The sequence below is a fragment of the Sceloporus occidentalis genome, unplaced genomic scaffold (genome assembly GCF_023333645.1).
Source record: "Sceloporus occidentalis isolate IW3139 unplaced genomic scaffold, rSceOcc1.0.p SCAF_1, whole genome shotgun sequence".
Taxonomy (NCBI): domain Eukaryota; kingdom Metazoa; phylum Chordata; class Lepidosauria; order Squamata; family Phrynosomatidae; genus Sceloporus; species Sceloporus occidentalis.
In genome coordinates this window covers 8,132,054-8,154,226 of record NW_028316981.1, presented here as the reverse complement: position 1 = coordinate 8,154,226, position 22,173 = coordinate 8,132,054, and the positions used below count along the sequence as shown (strand labels likewise).

The 22,173-nt window shown below is 41.6% G+C and overlaps 2 protein-coding genes across 2 annotated transcripts in view; both read right to left on the bottom strand.

Moving 5' to 3' along the window:
* The window catches only part of LOC149320594 (uncharacterized), a 35,489-nt gene extending 26,427 nt beyond the window's left edge, over nucleotides 1–9,062 (bottom strand). The window contains exons 1-3 of the mRNA XM_089502741.1: nucleotides 8,977–9,062; nucleotides 1,474–1,615; nucleotides 346–448 (exon numbers count right to left, since the gene is read on the bottom strand). Of these exons, the coding sequence (XP_089358867.1) occupies nucleotides 346–448; nucleotides 1,474–1,551 (181 nt within the window). The 5' untranslated portion in view covers nucleotides 1,552–1,615; nucleotides 8,977–9,062. The remainder of the gene's footprint in view (nucleotides 1–345; nucleotides 449–1,473; nucleotides 1,616–8,976) is intronic.
* On the bottom strand, nucleotides 8,090–21,212 carry LOC149320593 (uncharacterized). Its single transcript, XM_089503993.1, has 5 exons — nucleotides 20,961–21,212; nucleotides 18,378–19,098; nucleotides 15,434–15,572; nucleotides 14,251–14,499; nucleotides 8,090–9,309 (listed from the first exon to the last, which is right to left on the bottom strand). Exons 2-5 carry the CDS (start codon nucleotides 19,074–19,076, stop codon nucleotides 8,282–8,284), a joined length of 2,115 nt encoding a protein of 704 aa, XP_089360119.1. The 5' UTR covers nucleotides 19,077–19,098; nucleotides 20,961–21,212; the 3' UTR covers nucleotides 8,090–8,281.
* Nucleotides 21,213–22,173: the final 961 nt, after the last annotated feature.

Sequence of the window (22,173 nt, the reverse complement as noted above, 5' to 3'; positions counted from 1 at the left end):
TTTGGAAACTATGTTTCTATTAATGGATGCTGAAATGTTATTTGTCTTCTTTGCCACAGGTCGAAACAAATACAGCTGCAGGTCAAAACAACTACAGGTCGAAACAAAATATTGCTAAAACCATTTGAAGTCCAAGCTTTTCTTTTAAAAAAACTTTTAAATAAACAATCCTGTTTAAAAAACATTAATTTAAAACAGTTGAAAGGCATTTAGGTCATAATAATGAAGATCAAAATAAAGTACTCCTATTAAAAGAGCCATGTGCAACAGCAGTTTAAAGCCAAAATAAAGCCATGGCTAAATAAAATTTATCAAATGCGCTCACACGCATACACTCCTCCTTACATGAAACAGTGGCATCCTTGTTGCCCTTATTTTCTTGCTGGATTTTTGTGGAAGGCTGTTTCATGGTAACATCTTTTGGAGCCTCATCCGCCTTAGCTTCACACTGCAGTGAGAGACAGGGAAGTCTTTTAGGGCAGAAATACAGTGGTGGATGGGAAAATGTCCAACAGACTTGAGACCACATTTCACAGATGAAAACCAGGGCATGCAGTGGTGTTATACCCCCCATTGACCTCCTCCCATTTCACACCATACAGAATCTTTAGTAATGCTTTTTTGCACTAATGTTACTTGTAAATCGTAATTCCCATATACCACTGAAAGTAAATGCTAATAGTTGTGACATACACAACTAGCAAAATTAAAATCATGCCTTCAAATTACAATATCATACATGCAACCTGAATGTACAGTATTTACACATACATAGTGAATATTTGGTTAAAATGTGATGTTTTTAAATAAAATTTTAAAAGAATTTAAATTTCGTTAAAATTTGTATTAAAATTTGAAATTTTGAAATTTGAAATTTTAAGTTTGAAAAATTCTGTGGCTTTTTCTTTCTCCTTCCACTGAGCTTCACCCCACTCCCACCATCTCATAAGGCATTTTAAAGTGAAGCAGATGAATGCCACAGCCCATTTCTGCCAAAATGGAGTTTGAGGAGCACAGGTGTCACCTCTATTTAGGTTGTCATCTGGTGCAGTCCGCACCCGCCTCCAAACCCCTAGTGATGCCACTGAGGACCTGTGTGGCCAAGAGAAATTAGAGAGTGGTCATGATGGCAAAAGTTATTAATGAGGATGAACTCACAAGTGAGGAAAGGAGGCAGGAGTTTGCTTTTGTTTCAGCCTACTGGGAAAGACAAGATTCTGTCCCTTCCTCTTCAGTTCCACATGCTGAGTGAATTAAGAACAAACTACTTCTGCACTTTGAACTCAGTAAACTGAGGAGGAAGCAGGGAAGCCGGAGAAGGAGAGAAAAACCAGGACATTTTAAAATCAACTTAAAAGGTGGGACACCGGAGGATTAATTGGGACTGCCCCTGCCAAATGAGAACAGTTGGAGGGTATGCCCATCTCTGATCTTCTTCTCACAAAAGCAAAAGAAAATAACAAGCAAACTCACCTGGACAGCTTGAAAGCCTTCTCCTCCCATTTCTGATCCTCCCCCTAAACCGTTGCATGTAGGATGTTGGCTCTCCATGGGCTGATTCACACAACTGGTATCACATTAATGAAGGAATGAGAATGAGCAGGCTTAGATTTTCCTGGGGAAAGAAATGGAAATAACAGTGACAGAATGAACACTAGAACTCAGGCAAGAGTGGATAAAATCCAGCCTGTGAGCCATATTTGGCTCCATCTTCATCATCCATCATCTAGATCAAGCTTTTACAATTGGCCCTCCACTTCTGTGGTTTTGACTTCTGTCAATTTCATGATTTGCGGTTTTGATTAATATGTTCTCTTTAGGAATCTCATAGTCCTCCAGTGCAACTCTGTCAGAAGTTGACCATAGAGTTGTGCTGGAGAACCTAGAAATTCCTAGAGAAAACACTTTTCTAGACATTTGTAGATCCTCCAGCATGATTCTATGATCAACTTCTGGCAGATGTTGACCACAGAGTTGCACTGGAGGATCTGGAGATTCCAAGAGAGGTGTTCTCTTAGGTAAAAAGGAATAGTGGTTTTTTATCTGCAGTTTTTCCAAATTCATCAGGATCCTTCACCCAGTGAATGCGGAGGGACTACTGTATATTCTAAGAAAAGGACATTAGACTTTCCTACAACCCTCCAGAAGCAGAGCCTCATCTTTTAAATAGGTTGCAGTGCCCCCATGCACCACTGATATATGATATATATAATACAGTGTGCATGTGTATGTGTATTTCACATCACACAATCATAGCACTATGATTCTATGTGAACTGCCATGACAATATCCTATGGAACCTTGAGATTTGTAATTTGGTGAGGCGTTTCCTGCCATGGGTCTCATACGCTAGTCCTATAAATTGCTTTGGTCTTCCAGCTCACAGACGTTCCATCCAGTTTGGCCAATGGTCAGGAATTTTGGGAGCTGACCTCCCAAACATCTGAAGGACCAAAGCTTAAGATTTTATTTACACCTCTCTGGCAGAGAATTCAAAATACTTAAACTTGTTGATGCCAGGATTACATGGGTTGCTGTCATGGCAGTTAAAGTGGAATCATAGTTCTGTAACTGTATAACACCTGGCTTGGCAGCAGTACATACAAAAAGGATCTAGGAGCCTTATTAGACCATCAACTGAACGTGAGTCAACTGTGTGATGCAGCAGCTAAAGAGGCCAATGTGATTCTAAGCTGCATGAATAGAAAGACAGTGTCTAGAGATCAAGGGAAATAATAGTGCCACTCTGTTCTGCTTTGGTCAGGCCTCACCTGGAATACTGTGTCCAGTTCTGGGCACCACAATTCAAAAAGGATGTTGAGAAGCTAGAGCATGTCCAAAGGAGGGCAACCAAAATGGTGAAAGGTCTGGAAACTATGAAGCCTTATGAGGAAAGACTTAGGGATCTGGGTATGTTTAGCCTGGAGAAAAGCTGGTTAAGGGATGATATGATAAAAAAAGTTTTAAGTATTTGAAGGGGTGTCACATTAAAGATGGAGCAAGCTTGTTTTCTGCTGCTCTAAAGAACAGGAGCTGGAACGATGGATGCAAGCTACAGGAAAAGAGGTTCCACTTAAACATTAGGAGAAACGACCTGACAGTAAGGGCTGTTTGATAATGAAATAAACTCCTTCACAGAGTGGTGGAGTCTCCTTCTTTGGAGATCTTTAAGCAGAGGCTGGATGGCCATCCGTTGAGGGTGCTTTGATTGTGAGTTCCTACATGGCAGAATGGGGTTGGAATGCATGGCCCCTAGGGTCTCTATTATCCCATGGTTCCAGGAAAACCCATGACTAGCAAAAAAGGACTGAAGGTAGAAAACAGAGAAGGGGGTGCTCCTCCCCCAGTAATGGGGTCAGCCAAGGAGTGTGTTACTTTCTGCTTTCAAAATCATGGAGGAAAGACGCTTTCATCAGCCTGTTCTACAGCAAAGCAATGTGGGAGCGGGACCTGTGAACTCCATAGGACAATAGAAAAAGTATGCAGAACAGGACAAAACCATGATGGGATTTTTCAAGGCACCCAAGAACAACTTGCTTAGTGCAAGAGCCGCTTAAGTGGACTGCTGACCAAATCCATTTTCTTTTCTTTTCACATTTTTGGCAGCTTGTGTACCTCTACCAGGATTTCAGGGTAGAAGACTTGCCTAAATTGCCCACACACAAAATCAGAAAAAATACTAGATAAATGCTAAATTTATGCTAATTATACACAAGCCACCTTGCCCCAGTATTGAAATACAAAGAATGGCAATGACAAGCTTAAAACCAAAAACATGGTATTAAAATATAAAGCTCTCAAACGCTCATAATCAGATGCTACCAAACTGGGGTGGTTGAGAGCATGTAGCTAAGGTGCACCCAGTATGGGAGAATGAAGGGGGAAAGCCTGCAGGTGTGGACCTGGACTAGCCATGAGCAATCTAATGTCTTCCAGATGTTTTGGATTGCAGATTCCATAAAATCCAGCCCACATGACTGCAGGAGTTCTAGTCCAAAACCTCTGGAGGGGACCAGGTTCTCTACCTCTTGTTAAAACAGATCCCAAATGGATAGATATTTAGCAATTCCATGAATGCTCCTTCCAGCACTCTCTTTGATATTTCATAAAAACTGGGGTCTAAATCCAGTTGCTTACTAAATGAAATTTATGCAATTGTTGGTCTACCATCCAGCCACTAATTCAATGACTCGAATCTAGTCAGGACTAGGAACTAGATTTAACCAAGATTTCATGTCATTGGCTGCAGAAATACTGAGCCATGGAATCATGTGGAATCCTGGGATTTGTAGTTTCTTGTGACACCAGGGCTCGCTGAGAGAGAAGGTTAAATATCTCACAAAACTACAAATCTCAGAATTCCAAAGCACTGAGCCATGGCAGTTAAAGCAGTGTCAAACTGCATTATTTCTGCAGTGCAGATGCAGCCATTAAAAAAAAATCTTGAGAATGAAACAAATGTTTAATTTTAAACTGAACTATTTAAAAACTGAACCAATGCAAACTGACTGAAATTACAGTGTGAAACTATGCTTTAAAATAAATTCCTGCCTTTTTATTTTAGGTAAAGCTTTGAAAAGACTTTTTCCTCTCTACAATTATTCTTCCAAAATGGTGACTGAGTCCACACATATGAAGAATAATTAACATTTTTTAGAGTCTGGAGCTTGGAAGTGTCTATATAGAAACAAGGACTTACTTATAAGTAATTAAATTTTGCAATAAGTAATGGAACTAAATTATGTTCTTATTGTGATATGAGGAGCAACCACTACTTTTGCAGAATAACCATTTTTGTTACTGCTATAGTTATAGGTAGTGTGTGTCATAGTGAATTTACATACCACAGGCTTGAAGCATTGTGAAAGTTAGGACAAGGGCTGGCTATTGACGTTAAGTCTGCAAACTAATTTTATAGCCCATGACCCTATGTGGGCTGTACAGCCTACCAAAAATGCACACACACACACACACACACACAAAGCCCAGAGGCTATGTTGAGAAGCCACTCTTGGTTTTTAAAACATGGTCAACAGAGCATGGGGACATGCAACGTATGTCTGCTTTGTTGCCAGCTTGTTTAGTTGCAATGCTGACATCTGGACCAACAGTGTGCCATTATAGCCACATATGTCTCCAGTTCTCTATGTTTCCATTCCCTTCAACTTCTTGCAAGACAACGAGTGTAGGCCACATAGTTCCAACTTCTAACACAAGAGGATGGCTGGGTAAAGGCTGCCGTTGTTGCCTCCTCATCTGCCACCTGAAGCAGCAATAGGTCTTTGCTCCTTTCCATCCAGTCCAGAGGGTTTACTTCTCTCTCTTTCCCTTCCTCCCTCACCTACTTTAGAGGGGCAAAACCTTCCTTGAACTCACCCAGAAATTCACTAGAAGCCAAGGCAGGGAAAGGCAATGCTTCTAGGTGAATAAAAACACATACCAAGGAACAGTCAAGGAAGTTTACTTACAAAGGTCATGGGAGGGGAAAATATTCCAAACTGGCACTCTCTTACAGAAGCCAAGCATCTTGTCTTCCTTGTGTTCCTTCAGGGTCCTGCTTCAGTGCTAAAAAGAAGTTCTGACTTCCATTTTGCCTCCTAGTCCTCACCAAGCCCTCTCCTAGCTGTGTTTGCTCAGGTTCAGAAAGGCCAGCTGTTGGCCATTTCTCTACAATTTGCAAGGCTTGCTGGGAGATGTAGTACCACAAAGAAGAGATCTTGGGCAGAGGAAAAGGGAATTGACATCAGCTGAGGGGTTGATTTGCATTTAGTCTTCTTACTTTGAACCTCTGGGTGGGAATCATGAATCCTTCCAGATATTGTCGCAGTTTCACTGGAGGACTGCATGCTTCCCAGTAACTCCCAGCAGCCCTAGCAGTACAGCCAATGCTGAGGAATGCTGCAAGCTGCAGTTCCACAACATCTGAAGTGCTGTGTGAAGATTCTCACATCTGATCTAACTTCAATACACAGATTAACACATAAATCACTAGAGCCAAATAGTATATGTATACCCCACTCACTTCCATGCCAGCATTCTCTGAAGATGCCAGCCATAGATGCCAGTGAAATGTCAGGAATAAACTCTTCTAGAACATGGCCACATAGCCTGAAAACACACACACACACACACACAACCACCACCACCACCACCACCACCAACAACAACAACAACCTGTAGCTTCTAGGTAATTTCTTACATGCTTTAGCTACCCTCAGCTGAGGTGGAATGGAGTTAAAAGATAGAATCACAGCAAGACTGAGGGACAGTGTGGTATAGTAATTAGAATGCATGGCTAAAAACTGGAAGATTAAGTATCACACCTCCACCAGCCCATACCTTTCAGCTTGCCACTTTTTCTAGGGTTAAGTTGCCTTACAGCAATGGTTCCCAAACTTTGCTATTCCAGATGTTTAGGACTTCAGCTTCCAGCTTTCCTGACTGCTGACCAGGTAGGCTAAGTCCAAAATACCTAGAGGACCAAAGTTTGGGAATCACTGCCTTGTTGTGAGGATGATATTAGAAAGGGGAGAACTATGTAAGATGGCTTGAGTTGAAATAAACACAATAGCAATAGCAAGTACATTTCCATACCATGTATCACTGAACTATCACCCCCTAAGCGGTTTACAATGTGTATGGCAATTTCCCCCAACAAGCTGCGTACTCATTTTATTGACCTACAAAAGGACTGAAGGCTGAGTCAACCTTAGCGCCCTCTTCTAGGATTGAACTTATTGGGGGCTCCTAGACACACACTAGACAGACAGACAGACAGACAGACAGACAGACAGACAGATCTGTTTCAAGTCTGGGCACCACATTTCAAAAGGGGTATTGTACAAGCTGGAGTATGTCCAAAAGAGGGTGACTAAAATGGCAAAAGATCTGGAAACCATGCCCTAATAGGAGAGACTTAGGGAGCTAGGTATGTTTAACCTGGGGAAGAGAAGATTAAGATGTGACAGAAAAGCCATGTTTAAAGATTTGAAGGGATGTCATATCGAGGATAGAGCAAGAAGGCAATAGAAAGAGAGGAAGACCACACGCCAGACGGATAAACTCAATCAGGGAGGTCATGGGCCTGATTCTACAAGAGCTAAGCAGAGAAGTGGAGGCCAAGGGGGCTTTCAGATTATTCATCCACAGGGTTGTCATGAGTCTGGGTCGACTTGAGGTAGGTAACACCAAGAATCATAGAGCTGGAAGAGACCTCAAGGGCCATCCAGTCCAACCCTTGCCATGCAGGATCTCACAATCAAAGCACCTCCGACAGACGGCCATCCAGCCTCTGTTCAATAACCTCCAAAGAAGGAGACTCCACCACCCTCTGAGGGGGTATGTTCCACTGTCAGGACGTTCCTCCTAATGTTGAGGTGGAATCTCTTTTTATGTAGCTTGTATCCATTGTTCCATGTCCTATTCTCTGGAGCAGCAGAAAACAAGCTTGCTCCATCCTCAGTGTGACATCCCTTCAAATACTTAAACAGCGCTATCATATCACTTCTTAACCTTCTCTTCTCCAGGCTAAACACCTTGGCAAGGCGTGCCGTCATTACTTTTACGGTTGGAAATGAAATTCTGGAAACCAGAAATCACATCTAAATAACAGGGAAGGAACATTTTTCTGCTGTTTAAAGGGGGTGGGTTCTCAAAACATTGCTAAAATGCTAAACATGTCCCTGAAGTAATGTACAGCCAATTACATTTTTCCAGTTAATTTTGTTTTTAAATGGTGGGTTTGAGGGGAGGATGTCCAAGGGCGACATGCTTCCCCCAGACCACCCAAATCCCACCTCCCTCACTTGATAGCATCACTACCTCATAATGTCCTTCTCCATATTTAAAAACATTCAAAGATTCTGACTTTTCCTCTGAAACTGCCAGATGATATTTCAGCTGTTAAAAAGTGCCCTCCCCATTTAAGACTCACATAAACATGGAGATCTTTATTTTGATGTGGTCAACATAATGTTGACAAGCAAAATGTTTGTGGAAAACTGTAAGGCCATCCCAGTGTTTACCTTTTAATCCATTTTAACTGATCAACAAAAGAAACACTGGAACCTTCAAAAAGTTGCTTCCCTTTTCTGTATTTCTTCAACCCATGATTACTTCCATGTGTTTTGCAACCAACAAGTAGGTATGATTAAAACAAAACAAAATATGGGCATTTCTGTAGTCCATCTCTTATTAGAATATCTGATCAGATGGTAGCTCATTTCTTCTGTGTCCGGCAACTGTTCATTTCCGTTCTGTACACCAGACTTTAAAAAAGCATTTAATGGAGCAGTTTTCCTACCATGTGAATTCTCTGATGTGAAGTAAGATTTGTATTTTTACTGTAGCTTTTCCCACATTCAGAACATTTATATGGTTTTTCTCCTGTGTGAATTCTCTTATGTGCAGTAAGGCTTGAGCTCTGACTGAAGCTCTTTCCACACGCAAAGCATTTATAGGGTTTTTCTCCTGTGTGAATTCTCATATGCTTAATAAGGGTTGAATGATTACAAAAGGTCTTGTTACAATCTGAACATTTAAAAGGTTTCTCTCCAGTATGGATTCTTTGATGGGAAGTAAGGTTTGAATTCCAAGTGAAGCTCTTTCCACACTCCAAACATTTGTATGGTTTCTCCCCTGTATGAATTCTTTGATGCAAAGTAAGGTTGGTGTTTTTACTAAAGTTTTTCCCACACTCCAAGCACTTGTAGGGTTTCTCCCCTGTGTGAATTCTTTGATGTGAAGTAAGGTGACCACCCTGACTAAAGCCCTTTCCACAAACAGAGCATCTATATGGTTTGTCATCTCTATGGATTCTCTTGTGTTTAATAAGATCTGATTGACTAGAGAATCTTTTGTTACAGTCTGGGCAACTATATGGTTTCTCCCCTGTGTGGATTCTTTGATGGGAAATAAGATTTGTGCTCCGCGTGAAGCACCTTCCACATATAAAGCATTTATAGGGTTTCTCCTCACCTTGAAGCATTTGAAATTCTGGAAAATTTCTGCCTTCAACGAAGCTATTCCCAAATGCCAAACTTTGATTTGGTTTCTCCTCTCTGTTGATTCTCCAGTGAGTACTGAAGTACATGTCCTTTCTATTTTCTAGAACTTCTTGTTGGAATGGAATATCATAAAGGTCTCCATCATGGCAAGGAATGGATGGATGCTTCTTTTTCTCTATGTGGTTCCCTTCATCCATTATCAGTCCATTTTTATCCCAAAGGTTCTCATTTAACTCTTTCTGCTTGGATCTTTCAGAAGAAATCTTCGACTGTTCCCCTTCATCTTCACTTTTGCACACATAATCTGATAAAATAGAGAGAGCGATGCAGTAAGGACTCAATACCAAGATATAAATTAAGGTTTTTATCTAAATCAAAGATGGGCATTTCTGGAACTTGAGGAGGCAGGCTGCATGGAGTCATATCAGGCTCCTTTGGATAGCTGTGCTGCACTGATGTGGGCACCATTTTGGGTGACAAGAAGAGACATAGAGTCATCCGTCCACCTTTTGAGACTTTTTATGTCTTTACTGTTTCAGGTTGTCCCACACAAGCATTTAAATTGGGGTAAACAACTGAGGAGGGGGCTGGGGGCAATTTTTACCTTTGGACCCTCCAGCAGGCTGCACAGGCATGAGTAACACAACTGGAAGTAATGTCGCATCAGTTCTGGTTTTGACTTTGGACAATTTTGGCCTTTTTTGGCCTCTGGGAACATGAGGAAGATGGGCGGTGCTGGGAAACTGCTGTTTTGCAGTGGCTGGTACAGTACGAGTATTTTTTAGCTTAAAGTCTGAGGGGTAGTTCTGGGCTTTGGGATGAAATTTCTGGGGATCCAAAGAGCCACAGATTTCTGTAGGTCACAGGATTACTGCTTCTGATCTAAAAGGTATCTGTCTTTCATGCACTTTGTCTAAATCATTGCCTCCTGCCCTTCTCCTAGGCAGTCCATCCTAGGATGTGTTATATCTGTTCCTCCTCCCACTACTGGGTGGTTGTTGTTGTGTGCCTTCGAGTTTCCAGTTTATGGCAACCTTATCATGATGTTTTTGTTTTTTTTTTTACAAGATTTGCTCAGAAGTTTGTCTTTGCCTTTCTCTGAGGCTGACAGCATCTGTGTTACCCAAGGTCACCCAGTGGGTTTCCATGGCTCAATGAGAATAGGAACCCTGGTCTCCAGAGTCAAAGTCGTAATTTAATGCTCGAACCACTACTCCACACTGATGTAGAGTGTCCTCTAGTGGGACACTCAGTTAAATAGTTACAGTAATAGTCTTTCCCCCAGAAGAGATACAAATTCTGAACTTTGGTATCCTCATAGGTACAAGAAAATAACAAGAAACGTAAGAAGCTGTTTTGTCTCATGGTCAGGCTGAATGGTCATCTAGCTGTTTACTCTGATAGATGCCGCTTTCATAAGAGGTCTTTCCCATTATTTGCTACCCAGTGATTTCATTGGAGATGCTGGGGGCTGAACCTGAAACCTTCTACAAGCAAAGCAAGTGTTCTATCATCAAGCTCTGGTTGCTTCTATGAAAAACAGGGATTTGCTTTACAGTTCAACTTTATTCCCTGTGGCTCAAATAGAGACAAAGATTTTTAATCCCATCACATTAGGTTATCTATGTTAATTAGGTCACCTATGCAAAGATGTCCACATTACCACCCAGTTTTGGCTGTTTAATGACCAATGTTTAGGGCATTTTCACTACCTGTAATTTCTGCATTGTGTCCTTTGCCCTTATTACAGCCCACCAAAAAGTGTTAAAAAATTAGAGGCCTTCAGTTGCCAGTTCCCTGTTTAACTGCTGTCCTTTCATCACACACACACACACACACACACACACACACACACACTGACCCAAATAACAAACTCTGAAACCCAAAAATTACAGTATGTTACTTCCAGCCACAGAAAAATGGTGGTGTGTTGCCCACATCATCTGGGATACCAGATTTGGGGTGAGGAAGCCCTCTGACCTTCCAGAGCTCCCTTCCCCCCATTTTTGATATTTTACTTTTGTGCTTTTGTCTCATTTATATTGGGTATTTTTATGCAGCAAGAATGAATAAATTAAACCCTCACAGGGGGAATTCTGCATAGGCTGCAATTGTAGTTGGGGGTTTTAGATCCAGTTTATAAAATGGAGCCAGTTTGGAGCTGCTGGAGTAACTTGCCTCTGTCTGACTCTAGAGAAACTGCAGGGATGCTCTCCATGGTTCTGAAACCAACCCAAAGACCCTGGCTGTTATCTGTAGTCCTGGCCCTTGTGCTGAATCTGTCCAGGACCTCACTTGCCTCACACCTTCCATCTTGCCTAAGCAATCACCTAAATGCAGATGATACATTCTCTGATGGAAAGCACTTGTGTCCTTTGATATGCTCTTTGAGACTTATAATTTATTTAGTTTATACCTTAACCTTCCTCATGATTGCTCAGAGCAGCTAAATGGGTTAAATTCTGTGGCAAAGAAGAGTTATCCTAAATAAAGATAATGAAGTATAATTTATAAATGTGAAAATGGGAGATGTTTTCCATAGGAAGTCAGATTCTACACTTGGAAGAACATTCATCCCCCATTTTATTGCAACTGTAGAATCTGACCTCCCATGGAAAACCTTCTTTCATTTTCAGAGTTACAAATTAGATTTCAATTGTAGTTGTACTGCAACTACAGTAATTTACTTAGGAGCAAGCTCCACTAAGTCAGCAGGACTTACTTATGACACACAAAGGACTGTGAATGACCCACTTCCCACTGACTGGGGACTCCTAACATTTCTTTTCAGTAATGGATTCTATGATGTACATTAAGATTCTATGTACATTAAGATTTGCGTAACAATTATCTTCCCCATATGTTCTCAACAGCATGTGTTCTCCGACTGATGATGAACTAAGAAGGAAGCACATCCTGTAGTCCAGGTGGAAAGTCCATGCAGTCTTAACCACTGCCAATGCAGGAATACACTACTGAAGTAACCATGAGGTAGCCATTTAACCTATTTAAAAATGTCCAGTGAAGAAGAACCCACCATCTTCTGAAGCAGGCCATTCCACTGCTGAGCAACTCTTACCCTCTAGAAGTTACTTCTGATGCTTGAGTAGACTATCTTTCCTTGTCATTTAAATCCACTGGCTCAGGAAATAATGATATAGTTTAATATGGTATTGTAATATCTCTGGATAGCACATTGTTTTAAACCGTGATTTTAGATAATTGTTATTGGATTTATTGTTGTATGTCATGTATTGGTTGTAATCCTGCTTTGATCCATCAGGAGAGGTGGGAAAATACAAATAACAATTATTATTATTATTATTATTATTATTATTATTATTATTATTATGCCCTAGACTTAACTTGATCCATCTTCTACACAAGAGGCTTTCAGATATTTAAAGATGGCTATCCTACTACCTCTCTGTGTTATCCATGTTAAACTAACAGACAAGAACCTAAATACCTTAAAGAAAACAAATCTCATCATCTGATCTTGGAAACTAAACAGGGTCAGATCCAGTTAGTACTTGGCTGGAAGATTGCCAATGAATAAAAAGTGCTATAGGCTAGATTTCATAGGAAGGAACTGGCAAAACCATCTCTGAGTATTCCTTGCTTAAGAAAACGCTGTGAAATTCAGGAGGTGATTTGAAGGCACACATACACGTAATTAATGGAAATATGGGTTTAATAAAAGAATAAAAATAGGAATTTAATAGTGCAAAAGAAAAATATCAAAAGCTTCAAACAGAGCATGAGTAAGGCTGCCTTGAGTCCCTATATTGGGAGAAAGGTGGGATATAAGCAAATAATAATAATAATAATAATAATAATAAATTTTAACAGCATTCAATAACCAGTGCTGAGCTATTTCCTTATTCTTATTATTTGTTTTGTGTTTTGTGGATTTGTGCCTGAGGTGTTTTAAACCTTGTTGTTGTTGCTGTTGTGTGCCTTCAAGTCATTTTGAATTTGTGGCAACATTAAGACAACCTTACTATTTTTATGGGCTAGACAAAGTAACTGTTAAATGGATCTGTAATTGGTTGACCGGCCGAACCCAAAGGGTGCTCAACAATGGCTTTTTCCTTCTGGAGGGAAGTGACCAGTGGGGCCCCACAGGGCTCTGTCCTGGGCCCAGTGTTATTCAACATCTTTATCAATGACCTGGATGACAGAATTGGGAGCACACTTATCAAATTTGCAGATGACACCAAATTAGGAGGAATAGTTAATACTCCAGAGGACAGGACCAACATTCAAAATGATCTGAATAGACTAGAAAGCTGGGCCAAAGCTAACAAAATGAAATTCAACACAGAGAAATGTAAGGTACTGCACTTAGGGCAGAAAAATGAAATGCACAGATAGAGGATGGGAGACACATTGCTGAATGAAAGTACATGTGAAAGAGATCTAGGAGTCCAAGTAGACCATAAGTTGAACATGAGTCAACAGTGTGATGCGGCAGCTAAAAAGGCCAATGCAATTCTAGGCTGCATCAATAAAAGTATAGTGTCTAGATCAAGAGAAGTAATAGTGCCACTGTATTCTGCTCTGGTCAGGCCCCACCTGGAATATTGTGTCCAGTTCTGGGCACCACAATTCAAAAAGGACATTGAGAAACTGGAGCGTGTCCAGAGGAGGGCGACTAAAATGGTGAAAGGTCTGGAAACCTTGCCCTATGAGGAACGACTCAGGGAGCTGGGGATGTTTAGCCTGGAGAAGAGAAGGTTAAGAGGTGATATGATAGCCCTGTTTAAATATTTGAAAAGATGTCACATTGAGGAGGGAGCAAGCTTGTTTTCTGCTGCTCCAGAGAACAGGACCCGGAACAATGGATGCAAGCTACAAGAAAAGAGATTCCATCTCAACATTAGGAAGAACTTCCTGACAGTAAGGGCTGTTCGACAGTGGAACAAACTCCCCCGGAGTGTGGTGGAGTCTCCTTCCTTGGAGGTCTTTAAGCAGAGGCTAGATGGCCATCTGTTGGGGATGCTTTGATTTGGATTTCCTGCATGGCAGGGGGTTGGACTGGATGGCCCTTGCGGTCTCTTCCAACTCTATGATTCTATGATTTATTTATTTATTTATTTTGGTAAATCTACACATGTTTCTGTTTGGTAAAACTTTTAAACATTTTTACTCTTGTTTTATAAAACATGTATTTCCCTGTCTGGTAATTCCGAGACACTTGTTTTTTCCATGAATGCTTCAAGTTTTTTTTTTTAAATCTTACTTGCATCAATTTCTGTCTGGTTACTGGAGGCCTTGAGACCAATACTAGAAGAAATGGAGCGATCTGCTCTCTCTGTTTGGGTTTCCTGCCAGCATTTTGCTCTTTCTTCACATGCAAAGACATTTTTCTGCTCATATTGCAAAGAAAGGTTCTCTTCAAATCTCCACCCAGACGTCCCATGTGGTCTCACTGATTCAGAATCCGCTGGGTTGTATCTCTCCCCATCATCTGCAGCCATCCATCCTTTGCCTGCATAAGAAACAACGAGAAAAAGAAACGCCGCCAAAAGAAACTTCAGCCCATGAACAGGAAAAGAGAATGATGATAGGGGCAGGAAGATGAAGTGGCTAGTGCTGGATTGGGACTTTGGCGATTTAGGTGCAAGTCTTGTTGAACCATGAAATTCACTTGGATGCCCATGAGTCAATCCCTCATTCTTTCTCCTAATCTACCCTGCAGCATTATTGTGAGGGTAAAGTGGGGAGGATATATCCTTTTGATCAATAGATGGAAGATAGAATAAATCATAATGGGACTGTTCTTCTGAAAAGCCTTGAAGGGAATGGAGAGCTACGAGAGAAGATTTTCTGCAAGGTTTCATTTCTCTTGTCATTTTGGATGATGTGAAGTCATCACATTTCCAACCTCCTCCCAGGTTGTTTTGGAAGGAGATTGGTTGTTTTGTCTTCATTTAAAGAGCTTTTGGCCAAAAAATGTGGGGTAAGGCAGGTGTTGGGCTCTTTGGCTGTGTCAGTGGGAGTTCCAAGGACTACACAATTCCCACTCACCCTACAGATAGACACGTTTGAAATATACTTGGTTTCCATAGTCTTCACACATTTTATATATATGTGTGTGAAGATTATAAAATGGTCCAATCCCATATCAGCAGGCGGTACAATCCTTGACTTACTGCAGATAAAGGTGAATGCTATATTTCTCCCCGAGGATGACCACAGAATCGAGCTGGAGGACCTATAGATGCCTATAAAAGGTCAAGTGGAAGTTGACCATAGAGTCACACTGGAGGTCCTCCAAATGCTTAAAGAGACCTTTTCTTTTGAGACGCGGATAAGTGAAAGCATGCTTACCGATCTCACAAATACAGAGGTTGGGCTATATATGCATTTTATACCATCATGAGATTTTGATTCCAGCCTTCGTGGAAGCTACTCAACCTTACCCAACAGACTTCTGCCATCCTCAATGTCATTTTCATCCTTCGCTTCCTCCTGCTTGGTTTCTATGTGAAACTGTTTTTGCTCGATGTCAGACAGAGCCTGGCCTGCCTCAAAGGAACTGGCAGCCTCTTCAAAAGCTATCTGAAAGACCAGAATACTTCAGCTGAATGGAAACAATGAGAGAATCTGATCCTATGCCCCCAATCTCAGCTGCAGAAACGAGAAGCAAATAATAAGTATTCCTGTATGATACGTGTATATGCACATATTATATAAGCATTTCATGACCCTCTGTTGCCATCCCTCTTTTTAAGAACAGGGCCTTCTCTGTGCTAGCCCCTTAGCTGTGGAATTCCCTCGCAAGTAATTTTCACATGGCTCCATCACCACTGGCTTGGAAAAAACACACTTGTTCTGGGTTGCTTTTTCTTAGTTAATGGATTTCACATGCTGCTGGTCTGAAGGTGTTCTAATTAACAATAAGCTGTGGTACATAATTAAACATATACTTGTTTTCAATTGCTGAATAACTCACTGAAACTGCTGTTTAAATATTTTAAGTGGGAGGAATGCCGAGGGACATTCAATTTAAAAACATGTCACAAACTTCGGCCCCAATGCTTTATAGTGCAGAGCTAGATAGGTCTACTAAGAAGTAAACACAAATTAGTTCAGTGAGATTTACTTTTTTTATAAGACTGCAGTCTTTGGTACTGCAAAGAAAGGCTGTATCTACATTAAGAAGTTAGATCAGTTTAGTTCCGTTTTAAATGCTTTGGTCCCATCCTATGCCATTCCAGGACCTTTATTTTGGTGAGGCACTGTACTTGGAATTTTCTGCTATAGTGCTCTACCCTAATTCTTGAACTAAAGCACTAGACCTCTCTTGGAAATCATTCTAAGGGTCTCACCAAAATATAAATTCCAGGATTCCACAAGATGGAGACAAAAGAGTTAAAAAGTGGTTTTGAACTGTTATAAAAACTGTATAGAGGCAATGACTATACATTTAAACATATGTTTATGCTGATGTCTTTGGGAGAATGAGTGTATGTATCCAGGACTCACTGTTATAGCATATTAACTATGCTATATCACTTTAATTGCCAATGGTTCCATACTATGGGAATTATAGTTCTGGGAATTTATAGTTTGGTGAAGAACTTAGCATCTCTACTAGATAGCTCTTCTAGTGCTGTTCTTCAGGGGAAGAGACTAGAAAATCCTTCACTAGTTGGGGATTTTAGTGACATGACACTAGTGATGTTACATTTCCAGACGTTTTGAAGCCATGGAGGAAAGATGCATACCATTTCCCCCAATTTTAAAAGAAAAAAATGGATTTTGAAAAAGTGATATTAGTATTCCTACAGAATGAAAGTCACTTTGTTTCTTTAAGAACACACAACGTATTATGTGCAATTTTGTTTGGCAAAAAAATTATATTTAGTATGTAAAAAAATACTGTTCAGGCGATAATTAGATTTCTTCTTTACATAGTAAGCTGCCTTGTGTCATGGACTGGAAGTAAGGCAGGATATAAAATACAGTGGACCCTTAGTTTGGTTCTAGGACTGGGGTTTGGTTTCAGGACTCCCTGTATATACCAAAATCAATGGAAGCTCAAGTCCTATTAAATGCAATAATATAGTAAAATGGTATCCTTTATATAAAATGGTAAAATCAAGGTTTGCTCATTGGAGTTTATATATTTTAAAAATATTTTCAAGCCATGAATAGTAACCTAAAAACAGATGAAACAATCAACATTAGTAAAACAGAGAAAACTGTTTTGTCTCTTATTGTGTCTCTTCACAGTGTTATAGACATAAAGCACTTATTCCCATACAAATACCTGAGAAAAGGAAACTAAGACCAGACATTGCAATGTCTTACATAAAAAATCTTTCTGTCACCTGTAAGTTTTTAGAAATAGTTTTGGAGCAGTAAATATATGAACACCTTGTCTTAAGCATTTTATCTACACCCTAAATGAAAATATTTCATATTTTCCCATTCCCCCCCCAGTTCTCTCCCCCCCTCCTCCCCAAGAAAGTTTTGATAAAAATGTTTTTCTGGTGTTTTTTCTGTTTTTACCCTCTGGGCCTTCACATGTCTCTCCTTCACCAAACTACAAATCCCAGCATTTCATAGGATGGAGCCAAGATAGGCAAAGAGATATCAAACCACTGTAACTGCAGTGTAGGTACACTCTTACTATTAGCGTTGTCAAAGTGAACACCGGAGAGTGTTCCTGTCTTTATAATAGTTGTATATCCATTTTTCTTCAGCCACACCTAGACTGTGGAATGACCTGCCGGAAGAGAGTCGACAGCTGAATATGCTATCTGAATTCAAGAGAGCATTTAAGACCAATCTCCGCTGACAGGCTGGTCCATATTATTTCTAAATTGTGAATGTTAAATTATCGATTTTAAATGTGGATTGTTTTAATATGTGCATATGTTATTTGTCTTTTTAAACTGATGTGTATTTTAACTGATGTGCTTTAATTAATGTCTATCTATTAATTGTTAATGTTCCTCACCTCGATACATGGGGAGAGAAAGGTAAGAAATAATAATAATAATAATAATAATAATAATAATAATAATAATAGGGCATTTCAGCAGGTATTGTTTCTTACCTGGTTGCATGACAAGCAACACATGGTGAAATTCCCTTTTCTACACAGCCATTAAGGGGACATGAACCCTCTCCAGTTTCCATGCTGGGAACCCTGCTTACTAGACAATATGAAAAGCCTCTAACAAAAAACTGAATCCTCTCAGGTTAACATTTCAATTTATTTTAACAGCCTCTGGAGACTTTCAATACCATCAACATCATTTTGTTGTGGCCATCTTGGAAAATACTTGCTCCTCCCATCTGCCAGACTGGAGAACAACAACAACAACAACAACATTCCCAATAATCTCCTCTCACCCGGTCATTCTCTCTGTCAACCTCTTGTTGCCTCAGGAGGAACTCCTCTGCCAGAGCTACGGCCTGGGAGCAGGTCTCTGGGCCATGTTCTCTCACCCAACTCTGGATGTCCAGTGGAAGGACAGTGAGGAATTGCTCCAGAATCAGCAGCTCCAGAATTTGCTCCTTTGTGTGCCTCTCGACCTTCAGCCACTGGTGGCAAAGCTCCTGGAGCTGGCCGTAAAGCCCTCTCGGACCCTCAGCTTCATGGTAACGAAAATGTCGAAAGTGTTGACGCCAGCGCTCCCGTGTGAGAGTGTCCCATCGGAGGAGGATGGCCTTCACTTTCCCATAATCTTCTCTGTCACCAGCTTCCAGGCTGCTAAAGACCTGTTCGGCTTCTCCGTTGAGGGCTGGCCAAAGTTGGGCCATCCACTCCTCCTTGGGCCACTGGCAAGCTTTGGCCACTTGCTCAAAGGAGGTCAGGAAGGCAGTAGCATTATCCCATGGGTTGTGCTCTTCTAGAGGCTGTGGTGGTCCCCAGCTGGAATGAGGAGGCTCTGCTTTCCTTAGGAACTCCTGCCACTGGGCTTCCCAACCACAGGCCAAGCTCTCTTCAGGTTCCTGCTTCGCCTGAGGTAGAATTGCTCTTCTGAGGGGTCCCACAATTCTCCCAGAATACATTGCTTCAGGGGATTGACTCCCTCTCCCCAAGTCCATGTTGGTTGGTTTGTGGCTAATTCTGAAAGAAAAATGTAGGCATGAGATTCTTACATGACTTTTCCTCCCCTGTCTGATCTTTTAACATATTGTGCCAGATGAAGAAACCAGTGGAGCTTCAATAGCTTGCATGATGTACTTTCAGCATTTCAGCTAGCCAATAAAGATATCGCTCTTTTGTGGATTTTGTAGTATATTGCCTGTCCTTGATTTTAGAAGCCCAATAGAGGTGTGAAGTTCTCCTGCAGATATTTTTTTCCTGGGAAATATTTGATGATAAATTTCATTAACCTACTCGTGGAAAGAACCAATGTGGGGTAGTGGTTTAAGTGTTGGACTATGACAGTGGAGGCTAGGGTTCAAATCCCTGCCATGGAAACTCACTGGGTAACCTTGGGCAAGTCATACTCTCTCAGGCTGCAGAATTAATGCAGTTTGACACAACGTTAGGTGCCATGGCTCAATGGTATGGAATTTTGGAATGTGTAGTTTTGTGAGATATTTAGCCTTCTCTGTCAAAGAGCTGTGGTGCCACAACAAACTACAAAACCCAGGATTCAATAGGATAAAGCTATGGCAGTGAAAGCAATGTCAAACTGCACTATTTCTTCAGTGTAGATGCAGCCTCAGGTTCAGAGGTAAAACACCCTCCTCCCAAATAAATCATGCCAAGAAAACCCTGTGATAGGCTTGCCTTATGGTTGCCATAAGTCAGAAAGGACTTGAAGGTGCACAACCCCCCCCCCAAAAAAAAACCCTGGGAATGACCCACTTCCCAATGACCATGAGTATGTCCACACTGCAGAGTTAAGGCAGATTAACACCGCTTTAACTGCCATGGCTCACTGCTATGTAGTTCCAAATTTGTAGTTTTGTGAGATATTTAGCCTTTCTCTTTCACAGCACTCTGGTACTATTTGTTGCTGTTGTGTGGCTTCAAGTTGTTTCTGACTCATGATGACCCTAAGGTGAACCTATCATGGGGTTTTCTTAGTAGCATTTATTCAGAGGAGGCTTGCCATTGCCTTCCCCTGAGGCTGAGAGAGTGTAACTTGCCCAAGATCACCCAGTGGGTTTTCATGGCTGAGCAGGGAATCAAACCTTGGTTTCCAGAGTCGTAGTCCAACACTCAAACCGTTACGCTACACTGGCTCTGGTACCACAACAAACTACAAATCACTGGACTCAATAGGATGGAGCTGTGACAGTTAAAGCAGTGTCAAACTGCAAGGCAGAAATAAAGCAGTTTGACACAGCTTTGACTGTTATGATTCCATCCTATAGAATCCTGGGATTAGTTGTTTGGTGGGGCATGTAACCTTTTCTGGTCCAATACACACACACTGCAGAAAAAATCCAGTCTGGGGCTGCTTTCACTGTCCTGGCTCAGTGTTAGGGAATTCTGGGAACTGTAGTTCTGTGAGCCTTCTCTGTCAAAGAGCTCTAGGGCCACAATAAAGTACAATTCCCAGGATTCCCTAGTACTGAGCCAGGGCAGTTAAAGCGGTCTCAAACTGGACTATTGCTGCAGGTTGTTTTGGACCTCAGTCTGCATCTGCACTGCAGAAATAACCCAGTTCGACACCACTTTAACTAGCACAGCTCCATCCTCTGGGATCCTGGGAACTGTAGTTTGTTTTGGCATTTTGCTCTGTAACAGAGGCGGTTAGTGTCTCAGATAGCTACAAATCCCCGAAGCCCATAGCGTTGAGCCGTGGCAGTTAAAGCGGTGGCAAACTGGATTATTTCTGCAGTGTGTTGGGGGGGGGGGAGTGATAACAAACTACAGATCCCAAGAGTCTATAGGATGGAGCCATGGCAGTTGAAGAGGTGCATTAATACCAAAACATTACATGTCTGTAGTGTAGTGGCTGCCAGGCACACCTGGGTTTGAATCTTGCCAAATCCTCCCCTCCTTTTCCTCCCAGGATCTTTCAGGGGGGAGGCGCCATCCACGGGGCCTCTCTTGCGTGTCATCCTCTGTTCAGACGTGCAGCATCTTCCTTGCAGGCTGAACACGGGTGTCCAAACCCTGCTCTTCAAAACCTTAAGGACCCTGGAAAATAATCACAAGGGATGAAAAGAAGGCTTTTTAAACCCCTCTGCTGCTATTAATGGCAACAATATTGTAATGTTTTATTGGCTCTCCTCTCTTTCCTCAGCCAAAAAGCACCCCCTAATTCTCCACCCTCTTATTATTTCCTATATGTCTGAACCCTTTTTTAAAACTTAATTTAATGTTAATTAATAGCCTGCTTTGCTATGACTTTAAAACCCCACATGCCCCCTCCCCTCCCTCTTCTCCTTTGCAAGAGCCAGAGAAATTGCCAAGGGATGATGACTTGGTTTGGGGCGCCAGGCCGGCTTCGCAAAGGATCGTGGGAGTTGGAGTCCCGCGGCGCCTTGGCGCTCGTAGAGCCCAGTGGATGGAAGACTACAGTTCCCGACAGGCCCCTGGAAGCCCTGAGGCGCGCGAGAGCGAGCGAAGGGGCCAAATAGGCCAAGGACTAGAGAGGGTTACCTCAGGACTGAGGAGGAGGAGGAGGAGGAGGGCGAAATGTGGCCCTCAGGAGCCACACTGAGGGCCCCAAGAGAGTCTCTGTGGGGCCCTAGGAAGGGAAGGAAGGGAAGGGAAGGGAAGGGAAGGAAGGAAGGAAGGAAATGAAAGTAGGAAAGGGTGGATGGAAGGGAAGGGATGGAAAGGAAGAAAAAAAGGAAGGAAGGAAAGGGGAAGGAAGAAAGGGAAGAGAAGGAAGGAAATGAAAGGAAGGAAATGAAAGGAAGGAAATGAAAGTAGGGAAGGGTGGATGGAAGAAAAGGAATGGAAAGGAAGAAAGAAAAGGAAGGAAAGGAATGAAAAAATGGACGGAAAGAGGAAAGAAATGAAAGAAAATAAAGGGAAGGAAATGAAAGGAAGAAAAGGGAAGGGAAAGGGAACGAAGGAAAGGAAAGAAGGAAGAAAAAGGAAGGGAGAGGGATCTGAAGGAAGGAAGAGAAAAAAGGAAAAGGAGAAAGAAAGAATTTCCTTTTCCATTCACCTTTTCCCTATGTAAAGGGGTCTTGCAGCACCTTTGAGACCTAGGTCCCAAACACACTG